Source organism: Panthera pardus, unplaced genomic scaffold (genome assembly GCF_024362965.1).
Source record: "Panthera pardus isolate Hobbes unplaced genomic scaffold, ASM2436296v1 HiC_scaffold_16, whole genome shotgun sequence".
NCBI lineage: Eukaryota > Metazoa > Chordata > Mammalia > Carnivora > Felidae > Panthera > Panthera pardus.
In genome coordinates, this window is record NW_026526721.1 from 125,587,923 (window position 1) to 125,602,332 (window position 14,410).

General features: G+C 33.7%; 1 protein-coding gene across 2 annotated transcripts in view; it reads left to right on the forward strand.

Annotated features, from left to right (window-relative positions):
* The window catches only part of STAG1 (stromal antigen 1), a 403,080-nt gene that overhangs the window by 211,599 nt on the left and 177,071 nt on the right, over window positions 1-14,410 (forward strand). For both annotated transcript variants that reach the window (XM_019437287.2, XM_019437295.2), the window contains one exon: window positions 9,502-9,578. In XM_019437287.2, coding sequence (XP_019292832.1) covers window positions 9,502-9,578 — 77 coding nt within the window. The remainder of the gene's footprint in view (window positions 1-9,501; window positions 9,579-14,410) is intronic.

Consider the following 14,410-nt stretch of genomic DNA (forward strand, 5'->3'; position numbering starts at 1 on the left):
GATACATATGGCTACATACAGAAGTAGTTACATACATATATATTTCCTTGCTCTTTAAGCCGAGAGGGCCTAAAAGAAATGACATTACACTAACAATGAGCCGGTAGCAAGGAACACGCTTAGCATATAAATCTTGGCTTCTTTTTTTTTTTTTTATTTTTTTTTATTTTTTAATATATGAAATTTACTGTCAAATTGGTTTCCATACAACACCCAGTGCTCATCCCAAAAGGTGCCCTCCTCAATACCCATCACCCACCCTGCCCTCCCTCCCACCCCCCATCAACCCTCAGTTTGTTCTCAGTTTTTAACAGTCTCTTATGCTTTGGCTCTCTCCCACTCTAACCTCTTTTTTTTTTTTTTTTTTTTTTTTCCCTTCCCCTCCCCCATGGGTTTCTTTTATGTTTCTCTTGGCTTCTTATTCCATTCTCCAGTTGAGGAAGTCAGGGATCCTTACAGCAATATTAGATTCTAAGACTGGGACAGGGAATATACAAGGTAAACCTGAAGCATTTCATAGTTTCTGAAAGTAAATAAGTGCTCAGTGAAAACAAAACAACAGTGAGGGTTTGTCAAAAGGACATAGGAACCAACTGAAAAGAACCCTACTCAGTAGCCAAAAGTGGAACAATTTGAGCAACAAAATACTGTAGAATTGGCTTATAATGTAAACTATAAAATATTCATGATTGAAAATGGAACAAATGGGTAATAGACAAATCTTTCATGTAGAAGAATTCAATGTAATTTATATAGATACATATATAAACTTAAAGACAAAGAAGCATAATTTGTTACACGTTTAGGTGTGGGCTGTACATAGTGACTTCTTTCCAAAGAATACAGTGTGGAAAAAGGGGAAAAATATAACGTACCTTGGAGAAACTTGACAAATTCTACCTCAGTTAGATGATCATGATTAATAAACACATGACTAAAAAATACTTTTGTTTTGATACAATTACAATGGCACTTTTTCTTTGATCTTTCTCTCAAAAACCAAAAACCGTATTTAACCATCACACAAACCCAAATTGACAGACATTCTGTAAACTGCCTGACTGCTCCGTAACACCATTATGATGATCAAAAATAAGTTAGAAACTGTCACAGTGTAGAGTACCCTAAGGAGACACGACAACTACCACCTTTTGTGGTATTCTGGATGAGATCCTGGAACAGAAAAAGGATATTAGGTTAAAAGTAAGAACATCTGAATATGACTTTTAGTTAATATTATCAGGTTGAGGGGAGAAAGAATTTGAGAAAGACAATCAAAAGGTACAAACTTCCTAGTTAGTAGATAAATAAGTACTAGGGATGTAGTGTAAGTGAATGACTACTGTTAATACTGCTGTATGATACATAGGAAAGTTGTTAAGAGAGTCAATCCTCAGAATTCTCTACACAAGGAAAAATTACTTTTCTAATTATATCTATAAGAAATGATGGATATTAACTAAACCTGTTGTGGTAATCATTTCCAATATATGTAAATCAAACCATGATGCGGTGCACCTTAAACTTGTAGTGATGTATGTCAATTATTTCTCAGTGAAGCTAGGGGAAGAACAAAAATGTTATTAATATCTGCTCATTAGCTGTGACAAATATACAATATTAATATGAGATATTAACAGTAAGAGAAACTGGTTTTGGTGTTTATGGAAACATTTTGCACTGTGTAATTTTTATGTTAGTCTAAAACTATTCTAAAAAAGTATGTATTTTTTAAAACATTGTGGAATTCAGTTTAAGGAAAATTCTTTGAGACTCTTATTAAGCCCAACCACCTAGTTTTTTTTCCCCTTTTTAATCATATACATAAAAGTTCAATGAAATAGAAAAGAGTGGTGCTCTAGAGAAAGATGAGAAAGTCTTAGTGGCAAATAAATTGTGAGAGAGTCTTTGCAAAAGTATACTTGAGATTATTTGGGACCTTGTAGTGACACACCTTTGAAGTACAGCTTAAAGAGTATGACTTGATCATTTATATATGCACTTTGATAGGAAAATACAAAGTAATCCTAAATTATCTCACACATTTAAATCCTAAATTATCTTATATATATTATGTAACTGAAGTCAGATATGTAGTGTTGGCTCTCAACAAGGTACTTATAAATAAAAATGTTCACTCTTTAATTTATGTATTCTTAACGTTATGGGGAAGTTCCCTTGTGCTCTTTTTCCTTTGCTACTTGGAGATGAAACCTGGTTCTACTTAGATGATAACCATTGCACTCATGGTCTAATTTATGAGAAAGAAACATAATTCAGCATTTTTTTCCCCTGCATCTCTCACTCCCTAGTTTTTGCTTTTCCATACCATGCTATGAAGAGTAATTCTTCTTTAGAGTTATTCTTTACTGCCACAATTTAATTTTTGTCTTCAGTTCCCTAAGACTTAAAATCTTTGGCTGATATTTTTCTTCTAATATGCTGTTGTTACCTTTTTGAGTTCTCCAGTTCCTTTAATAATAACCTGAAAATTTGGGTCTTTCTCCACAAAAGTTGCACAGACCTAAATTTTCATACAAAAAGGTCCATAGATATTTAGGAATCCATGTGCCATAGATTAAGAAGTCCTGCTTCTCTTGAATCATGTTAATATTAGTAGTAATGCCTGAGGTAGCAGATGGACATTTTAAAAAGTATGTTTATTTTTTTCATTGCCGTTTCCTTTAATTCTTATGTGGACTGAAGATGAAGATATTAAAAAAATTCTTTTTAATGTTTATTTTATTTTTGGGAGAGAGAGAGAGACAGAACACAAGCAGGGGAGGGGTAAAGAGAGAAAGGCAGAGAATCTGAAGCAGGCTCTAGGCTCTGAGCCATCAGCACAGAGCCCAACGTGGGCACAGACTATGAGGTCATGACCGAAGCTGAAGTCAGGTGCTTAACCATCCAGGCACCCCTTGAGGATATTTTAGTAGTTGTTGGAAGATTTGGTGAAAGTAGTTTGAAACATCACCGTTATAAGACAATGCTTGCTTTTGTTCCTGGGCTATACTAACATGGCTAAACCAAGCTCCAGAATTAAGCTTGAAATGATCATTAAAAAGCAACCAAAGTATCTGTCTCTTTATCTTTCCCCATTCCCTTTCCTCAACAGTCACTGCAATCTTAGGTAACTGTTAAATTCTATATTCTGGTATGCAGTGTTTCTTTAGTAAATACTTCTCAGTTTTAGTAGCCTCAGCATTTCTTCTCCTTTTTGACTTAGATTTTGTCTTGTAACTTATCCATACTTTTTTCAGTCTTTCTCCACTTTATTTTGATGTATAATGTACTGTTACTTAAAGTAAAAATGAAGCAGAAGATGAGACTACCAAAAATTTTCCTGTCATGTGTATGAATTATCTCTGGTCCATCACCAGATTAGGTTTTTAAATTAATACTTTATAATCCAGTCTTTACAATAAAAGCTTTAAAATAGAAAGCTGTTTCATACATGGTACAATTAGTAAGAAAGCTCTTAGGAAGGCTCTCTGTTAAACACTCTTAGGCAGTGTTAGTATATAACACCAGTAATTGGTTTGGTTTAGTAATTTAAGGGAGCCAGGTTCAGTAATTTGAGGGAACCAGAATGTTAGTATCATAAAAGATATAAACGCAGAAGGGCCTTTTGTTGTATTTGGGTAGTTGATTTGCTGCTCAAAAAGTTCTGTATGTGGGGTGCCTGGGTGGCTCAGTCGGTTGAGCGTCCAACTTCGGCTCAGGTCATGATCTCGCAGTCTGTGAGTTTGAGCCCGGTATCAGTCTCTGTGCTGACAGCTCAGAGCCTGGAGCTGCTTCAGATTCTGTGTCCCCCTCTCTCTCTGCCCCTCCCCACTCATACTCTGTCTCTCTGTCTCTCTCTCTCTGTCAAAAATAAATAAACATTAAAAAATATTTTTAAAGAACGTTCTCTCTGCTTTCAGTCTTTTCTTCTGTCTGCTTCTGTACCTAGTTGGAAGGATACAAACAAGGCTAGAGTTCTGGCTTTGGATCTCATCATAGAATAGAGTAAGGGTAAAATTCAAAATGAAGAGGATGAGATGAGACCGTGTTCTAAACCATGGGGTTCGTGTAAATGGGGATAAGAATTTGTGGGTTCCTGCTTCTTCGGCATTGACTTATCACCTTAACTCATCGTTATGGTGGATTCTAGACATTTTGGAAAGAGATGGTTAGTGTCTGGAAGTAAAAGCTTTGGTCTGGGTGCTTAGAAAACTGCTGACTTTGCTTAGTTCTGGAATAAAAGAGATGACTGGTCTCATTCTTCAAATGGCAATAATCTGACAACATGCACAATTAGGGATCTGGCTTTCAGTGGAGCCCAAAAACTCGAGCTTTTAGCTTTCCTCTAAATGGGCAGGATAATCTTTCAAAAAAGGAATGCTCAAAGTAGGTGAGCATCTTACATGCATCTTGCATCTTACATGCTATAAGCACAATACTAAATTCTTTATACTTGTTTTCTTATTTTGTTCTCATATCATCCTTAGTCATTTGTTCCACATTTTTTTTTCAGTGCTGCTTATGTACTAGGAATTACAGCATTGAACAAAAAAAATCCCTGCATTGGTATTCTCACCACTTTAAGATTAGAAATCTGAGTTTTATAGAAAACAGTTGATTTTTTCAGTCTCCTATAGCTTAGTAACTGGGGGAGCTGAGACTTAAACCCTACTGTGTCTAATGCCAAAGATTTTAAATGACCCTACGATGACTTCTTGAGGATTCTGCTAAATGTGTGGTTGCTATAACCACAGTTAAAGTTTCTTTTCATTGTTGTCCATGTCACTAATTTTGCCAAAGATATGTTCTCCAGCCTCATTTTCATATTGCTTTTCAATTTCATTTTTTGTGTTCTATAATAGCCTGGTAAGTAAAACATAAAATTTCACATTTCTGGCAAACTTAAATGGAGCATTCTTAGCCTACCCTCTAATGAGCGCATATTGGTAGTGACTACACAAATGCTTGACAGGCAAAAATTAATAGCAGTCTGTCCTTCAGTTTAGTTTTTTAACATTTTGTTTTTTATTTGAAATGTATTCCTTATTTTGAGTAATACATTTATATAGTTCAAATTTCAGGAAATGCAAAGGGTATGCAATATAATACCTCCATTATATCCCTAAACCTCAACCATATATTTCTCTTTCCCTGAGGCAACCACTTGTGCCAGATATTTGTGTATCTTTATAGAAATATTTTAAATCATATATTATCAAATGCATAAATATTCCTTTTTCATTTATGAATATATCCTACAGATCTTTCCATATCAAGCATAGACCACTTTATTGTTTTTGACAGCTGCATGGATTCCATTGATTTTAGTCAGTTAAAAGTAGTGGTTAGTCATGGACCCTGTAGCCAGACTGTCTGCGTATAGACCACGAATCTGCTACTGGGAAACCCTGTTTGCAAGTTGCTAAATCTCTAGGTGCCTCAATTTTCTCTTCTATAAAATGAGAGAAAAGTAGTACATTCTTCTATTGTTGTGAAAAGTATTGTTGTGAAAAGTAAATGTTTTAACTTATATAATAGGGCATATTTATTAGAGCAACGCCTGGCAGATAGCACCCAAGTGTTAGCTGCCACCACCATCGTCATTATCATCAACACTTGCAGTTATTAATCAGAATCAGAATTATTTATGGGTATATGTATTTTTCCTTTTGCTATTACAAACAGTGTTTCAGGGAATAACCTTGTACCTTCGTTATTTCATATGTGTGTGAGTTTATGGATTTTTCGCAACAAGTACAATATCCAGGCCAAGGAGTATGTAAATTTGTAATTTCGGTAATATTTGCCAAATTGCATACCATAGGGATTGTATCAAGTTATGTTCTCTCCAGCAGTTTGATAAAATTTAAGTGATCAGTAACTTGATGGTAGTTTTTTGATGTTATTCTATTTCTGGAATTATTGATAGTTAAAAATGACACTTTTGAAAGTTCTTCCTTTATCTTCATTAGAGGTATAATCCTGTCAGTAGGGCTTGATCAAACAATCTTTTATTTTTTCATGTAAGATACGTATGTTGGTAGATTATTTGAAGATTCTCGCAGATAGTGTTTTAGAGAGTGGAAGATAATCTATTTATTTTTCATTCCTTATTTTCATATATTTCTGTTTCTCTGAATCTGAATTATTTCAGATCTTTAATTTACTTTTAATAGCTATTCATTGTCAAAGCTTAAAATAGTAGAGAGAAGACTTAAGATGTTAGGCATATTTCAAGGAACTATAGAGAATACAAAGATTAATAAGTAGTATTCTGCCATACTTTTCTCTGGTGGGTAAGCTAGATGTGGGCCATTTCCAGGTTAGAAAATGTAGAAAAGGACAAAAAAAATGTGTAGGACAGAACTTTGGAAATAACCTGTATTCAGGTAAATAAAAGTGAAAGAAATCAAAGTAAGCCATTAGAGAATACAGTACAAGGATATAGTGTTAATAGAAATCAATATAATGGGCAAATGTTTTCAATAGAATATGTAGGGTATTACTAAAGAAAGACTGTTTGATGTAACAATTGGCAGATAATAGGTGTGAAGAAGCAGTTTCAGTAGAGTTGTTGGACCTAATGGAAGAAGAATGAACAGGTAGAACGTAGTAAGTAAATAGGCCTATGTATCAAAAGTCATTGTGACAGCAGCAGGATTTTCTTCTTTAAAAAATTTTCAGTGACAGGCTCTGTTCATTTTCAAAATTACAGCTTTAAACATCTGATTTTACTTTATTAGTAATTGTTACTTATATATGGTAGTCAATTTTTTTAGAAGTTGATTTATTTATTTTGAGAGAGAGAGAGAGAGAGAGTAGAGAAGGGGCAGAGGGAGAAAGAAAGAGAAAATCCCAAGCAGGGATTGAGCCCATGACCCATGAGATCATGACCTGAGTTGAAATCAAGAGTTACATGCTTAACCGACAGAGCCACCAGGCGCCCCTAAATATGGTAGTTATTTTTATTTTTTTTTTATTTTTATTTTTTTTAATTTTTTTTTTTTCAACGTTTTTTATTTATTTTTTGGGACAGAGAGAGACAGAGCATGAATGGGGGAGGGGCAGAGAGAGAGGGAGACACAGAATCGGAATCAGGCTCCAGGCTCTGAGCCATCAGCCCAGAGCCTGACGCGGGGCTCGAACTCACGGACCGCGAGATCGTGACCTGGCTGAAGTCGGACGCTTAACCGACTGCGCCACCCAGGCGCCCCGGTAGTTATTTTTAAAGATGCTAAGCATGAGACTGGTTTTTATGTTGTTTCTAATGCTAGTTGTTGTTTTGTTGCCTTTCACTTTACAATATTCAATTAATGCAGCAAAATATTCCTCCCTTTATGAACTAACTTGGTAGTCCATTGTAATTATAGTTAAGACTCCACTGTATATGAAAACTGCCATATCAGTCATGGAAACAAAATAGAACATTGTTTAATAATTAACAATAACGTGTCACTTTTTAGTGAACTGGTATGATTAGTGTTGTCCTTTTTCTTGAGTTCTTTAAAAAATCAGTATTACCTGGGAATGCAAACTGGTACAGCCACTCTGAAAAACAGTATGGAGGTTCCTGAAAAAATTAAAAATAGAGCTACCCTACAACCCAGCAGTTGCACTACTAGGTATTTATCCAAGTGATACAGGTATGCTGTTTCAAACAGACACATGCACCCCAATGTTAAATAGCAGCACTATCAACAATAGCCAAAGTATGGAAAGAACCCAAATGTCCATCAACGGATGAATGGATAAAGAAGATGTGGTGTATATATACAATGGAGTATTACTCGGCAATCAAAAAGAATGAAATCTTGCCATTTGCAACTATGTGGATGGAACTAGAGGGTATTATGCTAAGCGAAAATAGTCGGAGAAAGATAAGTATCATATGACTTCACTCATATGAGGACTTTAAGACACAGAACAGATGAACATAAGGGAAGGGAAGCAAAAATAATATAAAAACAAGGAGGGGGACAAAACATAAGAGACTCTTAAATATGGAGAACAAATGGAGGGTTACTGGAGGGGTTGTGGGAGGGGGGATGGGCTAAATGGGTAAGGGGCATTAAGGAATCTACTCCTGAAATCATTGTTGCACTATATGCTAACTAACTTGGATGTAAATTTAAAAAAATTAAAAAATTTAAAAAAATCGGTATTACCAAGTTATAATTTCCATACATTAAAAGTTGCACATTTTAAGTGTACAGATAGATGACTTTGAGAAATGCATATAGCTATTTAATGACACTCCAAAACATAAAATATTTCCATCTCTCCAAGAACAACTAATTCTTCTCATGTTTAATAACTTAAAAATCTCATTTTATTTCTTTTACTTGCTTAGTACTTTATGAGAGTAGATTTACTTGTCATCTCTACAGCTTGGTGTAGGGATACCTGTTGGTAGTACTTAATTCATTGTACTGAAAATGAACAAAAGAGCTATATAATAAATAACTAAAACATGGTTAGAAATGGTTGTAATTAAAATGATGAGAAAGATCTCGTTTTTTTCATTTTACAGATTAATAAAAAGTCAAATTAAGTTTGATATGCGAAATGTGCCACTGTAGTCTTTTATTGGGACTCTAAATGAAGAGCACACTTTGATGACTTTTAGTGGCTGTCAGTTGTTCCATGCTCTTTCTTGTAAAAGTACAGTACACTTTAGAGACTTTTCCTTCTTACATTCTTAAATGTAATTTGAATTGGAGCTGCTAATCATTGGCAAGGAATCTGTCAGAGGGTATAAAGTATTTTCTTATTGATTCATTGAGTCTTATTCCTGTAATTTTTATCTTGAATATTGACATGTATAGCGTTGAAACTGAACCTTATGTTATTATTAGTTCAATATTCTCTGTACTCAAGGTAGATTTTGAACCTTATTTTATTTTATTTAAATTATGTTAATTTTTAACACAAGTCTTTGATATAAACCACTCTTACTATTTTCAGAGTGGTAATATTTATATAGCCATACTTGAGATAAAAATTATATAGCTAACGTAAAAGTAATACTAAAGAATGAGAGAGAAAGGGGTTAACTTTGTTTTTTGTTTGTTTGATACTTAGGTTGAAGTTACTGAGCTATTTTTCATGTTAACAGAAAACAGATTTAGCTGACATGTATTAATTAGATTAAGGAACACTTAGTTTTAATTTATAGAGGAATATTCTGATGATAATCAGCTATATGTCTGGATAGCACCAGTCAATCCTTATATAAATATATTGTTTTTTTGTCTTTTCCTGCCCCAACACTCCTCTCAGTTTTTCCCCCCTCATACTTATTTGCAGAATATTCAGGGATTTTTAAAAATGTCTAAAGAACTTTGAAGCTCTTAAACAAGGGATTCCTTTAGGTAGGAGTTTAGGAGAGGAGAAAACCCCAAAAACTTTCAAATAAAATTTTTCAAACATTGGTCAGATTAAATTTAATGTTTAGCATGGGATAGAAAAGGATTAACTGTAAAATCTGTTGTTCCACAGGTACTGTGAGAATAGAGATGTTTCGAAATATGCAGAATGCAGAAATCATCAGAAAAATGACTGAAGAATTTGATGAGGTATAGCATTTCAATATTTATACAAATTGCCAACTTACACTTTTAAAATGGTGAATATATTTTAAGTTTTATTTTGATTCGGTGTTTAAGAGAAGATACTCTGTTCTCATTTATGTAATAATCCATGCTACTAATTCTATAGTTAACAATCTTTGGGGATTTCATTGCATTGTATGGAGGTATCACTTAATGACTGGTAACTGATAAGGATAATAAAATTAGTGGTGTGAAGTAGAAGTTGGTTCTGGACATTCATTCTTGAAGACCATCTAAAATTCCTAAATTTATGAATACATCTCCAATAGTTTTATGTTCTGTGGAATTAGTCATATTAAATGCTTTAAAGAAAAAAGGATTTAGAGGTCAAATAAGTGTTAATAGCCTGCATGTTATACCTGTTTAGAGATTGTCAAAGCACATTATTTAAGGTTCTTAGAAATCCTGATGGAAAAATAGGCTGCTTAACTTCATGTAATCCAGAATTCCTAAAATGATGTGCATCTCTCCTTACTTCCCCACCCCTCACTCCCTTTTTCTGTGTTCCTGTAAAACTTAAGTTTCTATTTGGGGCAGTCTACTTTAAAATATTCTGATTTCCACTTAGAATACGTATTTTCTTAAAAGAAAAAATTGTATGTGTTTTCTTTGCTAGTCTTCACAGATTAATCAGCTTTACACTAATGAAATGTGTAAACACTTTCACAATTTTGTTTGTTTATGGTGAACTCATTTCATGTCATGCTCTATGCCACCATTAATTCTAGTTTTAACATTCTGCCTTTTGATTTAAATAAGATTTCTATTTTTTGTAGGTGTTCCCTTTTCTTGACTTTAAAACTAATAACAAAGATTTTTTTTTCCAGATCCACTCTGTCAGTGAGGTGGGCTCAGGCTTTTTTTTTTTTTTTTTTTTAGTAGGAATATTTATATTTAATTGACAGAAGTATTACACATGCATGGTAAAACAAACACATGTCACACAATACATATCTTTCTCATCAGGTGTTCACCTTTATTCTAGTGATACACACCAAAACATTGTCGTGTGCATCTTTACAGAAACATTCTGTCAGTGACTTTCATGCTGTTTAGTCACATTCTCTGGGAGGGAGGGGAGACCTTACTTTGTGACCTATGTCTATATGTCCATAATCACTTGTCTTCATTTCTGCAATCCAAAACGTTCTGAAATTCCAAAGGACTTTCTTCCACAATTTAATGGTGGCAAAACCTAGCCCCAACTTACCTGAGGCTATTCATTACAATTTTTATTACCTCAGTCAGCGTGAATATTTATATTTATTCCTGGTGAAATATTAAGGTTCTCGATTACAGGGGGCTGCCCCAAATTCTCTTGGGTTGTGATGGAATGAAAATAGATGCATTATGTTAACTTCTCAAATTCAAAAATTTCTGGATTCTGAAATAATTCTTGAAATTACTTTTCATTTAAAACTAAGGCTTTTATTGTAACTTTGTGAGTTTATATGTGGCAAATAGAAGATAACCAAGCCAGATTAAGGTGCAAGTAGTAGCTTTACTCACCAACTACTGTACTAACTACCATGCCAGGCTTGCAACACAAGTGATTGAGGTCACAGATTAAATAGTATGCATATTGGACCTTCAGGGCACTATATAAGAGTTTAAGACAGTAGTTCCCAAAGTTTGCTGCATATTAATAACACTTGGGTATGTTTGGAAACTGATGCTTGACTCTCTCCCTTATCCCCAGACCTTCTTATTTAATTTTTAAGGCATGCATCCAGGGCATAGGGATTTTTAAAAGGTCACCAGCTGACTCCAATGCACAGCAAAGTTTGGGAGAGATTTTGAGAAAAAACTGAGATTTAAGTTATAAAAACACTTCATATAGGAAAATAGTATGAGAGAAAATACACTGAAAATTCAAAACAAGATTATCATTGCTTTGTATTAAGATATTGAGATAAGTAGGGGAAGATGAGGAATTCAGCAAAATGAAGATCATGATGTACCCAAGAAAATATTCCTGTGACTATTGTCAAATACTCAGGTATTGGAAGAATAGTAAACTGTTATCAAAACTGATAGTTAAATGCAGCAAATGAAATTACTCAAAAAGTGTTCATATGGTTAAATATTTTTCTCCCAATATTTGAGAAGAGTGACTAAATCAAAAAAGAATTTTTTAAAAACCACCATTTTATGAATAATTCATGAGGTTAAAGGGATACAGACAGCATAGGGAATATAGTGAATGATACTATAATAGGGTTGTATGGTGACAGTGGTAGCTACACGTGTGGTGAGCATAGCATAACATATGAAGTTGTTTTATCACTATATTGTACACCTGAAACTAAGGTAACATTGTATGTCAACTATACTTCAATAAAAATATATAAATAAATGAATGAAAATAGGAAAGATTCTTTAAAAAAATTATTTTTTGTCCTGTTTGACAGTACAGCTAACACAGTTTTATTAGAATATATTCATTTAAAGCAGAATTATATATTAATTATTTTCTAAGGCTATTCATTTTATCACTAAACATTTTAGCAAGAAACTGCGTTTAAATGCTTACATATTGTTAAATATACAGTATTTTATTGTTTTTGTTTCTTCAGAATACTGTATAGGTCATTTAGTCCCCTGGGAGTGGAAGGAGGTTAGTTTTGGTAAAGTGTATTTTTTTTAATGGTTATTTTATTTTTTAATTTTTTTTTTTTTACATTCATTTTTGAGAGACAGAGACAGAGCACAAGTGGGGGACGGGCAGAGAGAGAATGGGACACAGAATCCAAAGCAGGCTCTAGGCTCTGAGTTGAGCCCAGTGTGGGATTTGAACTCACAAACTGTGAGATCATGACCTGAGCCCAAGTGAAGTTGGACACTTAACCGACTGAGCCACCCAGGCGGCCCAGTGTTTATTTTTGAGAGATAGAGAGTGAGAGCGAGTGTGTGGGGAGGGGCAGAGAGAGAGGGAGACAGAGGATCTGAAGCAGGCTCCCTGCTGACAGCAGAGAGTCCAAGATAGGGCGCTCAAACTCATGAACTGTGAGATCATAACCTGAGCTGAATTCAGTGGGACACTCAACTGACTGAGCCACCAGGTACCCTGGTAATTTGTATTTTTTAGTAAAATTCAGAAAGATCTGATAATAAGATCCACTGGATCCTGAGAGCTTAGAGCAATGTCTGCTTCATAGGGAGTAGCCATTGAAATTTTGTTGCATAAATCTGTATATTATATTATAGCATAATAAAAATTAGATAAATGAGAAGTAGTTTCAGTTGAAGGTGTTTATATTTGGGTAAGGTGGTCCAAGAGTATTTACTGCCTGAGAAGGTATAGTGTAGCTACTATTCCTTATTACAAACTGATTCTGTTCTAATGTTCATTACTTTTTTTTAAGGCTTACAAACCTGCACATAGCCAAAATGCATTGTAATTGTAATGGCAACCTAATTTAGAAATATATTAATTCCTGGAGCAGTCTGTAGCTCTTTAGAGTTGGTAGATACATTCAGTTCCTTTTGGAGCCCAACATATAAAGCAAAATGTAATAGTATTACTGCTATTATTATTAGATTATTAGAGTCACATCTGCAAATGTAAACTCTTAAGTTATGTGTTCCAAAGGCCAATTTGCATAGTTTTCATATATGGAAGTGTGGCATCTATGTGTAGGGAAACTTTGCAACACAATATATTACTTACTTAGTGTCTTAAATTCTTGTCTGTGTTATTTTGTGTTATATTGCTCACAGAGTTTTATATATTGTGCCCTTGTGTAATGAGTCCAATTTATCCAGAGTCTTGTTTTTTCTCCTCTTGTTTCTAATCTTGTGTGCTTCTATGGATTTGTTTATTTAAACTTAAGTATAGAACTGTTCATTTGTTTATCCATTTGAGCATTTACTAATCAAAGGATTAAAAATTTTAAGAAATGTAAAAATGGTTAAATAGTATACAAACTGAGAAAATAAAAAGGAAATGCCAAAGATATTATCTCCAGTCCCAAATTAAAGTCTAATTTTTTATTTTATACTCCATCAATAAAATATTTTTTAGTCTGTTGTCTTAATAGTGAATACCTATGATAAAACTAAATTATTAGTCTCCCCTCTTCTCCCTCTACTCCATGCTTCTTCTCAAAAGGGTAGAGTTCTTATTTTGTAGGGAGAGTACTTAAGAAGTAACTACCTGATAAAAACCTAAATCTTGCTTGTAGGAGTTATTTATATCAACAGCATTCCAATGTATTAATTAGAAGTAACTTTCTAAAATATCTCTTATATACCAGAATGTATGAGTATGTGATTTCATAGTCAGCATATCTCCTGTGTTCGACCCATTCAGAAAGTCAATACAGAAATAGAATGCTAGTTTAGTAATTTAGAAAGATAGATTACAATGAAAATAGTTGTAAAGAGTATAAATGGTCAATCCTAACTCATATCTATAAGGAAATCCAAATCATGATAGAAAGAGGAAATGGATCAGTAAAATATTTTTAAAAGATGAAATTGAATATCTAATAAAATTATGTTGGTTAACTCACCCTAAAATGGATATTGTCTGTTATTCTTAAGTCTTTCTGTTGCAAATTAAAAGTCTCAATCTAGCTTTATAAAACAGACGTCACTACTTGGTAACTACCTTAGTTCTGAACTAAACCTTATTTTCTAAATATCTGATAAAAATAGACAAAAGGTTTTTTTCCTTCTATCTTTGGTAATCAGAAGACAGTATATAGACCTCATTTCTTATATTACAGTGTGGTTTGCAGCATATGTTTGTTTATAGAATTAAATGCATACATTGCTAGATCAGTTTCTTATCA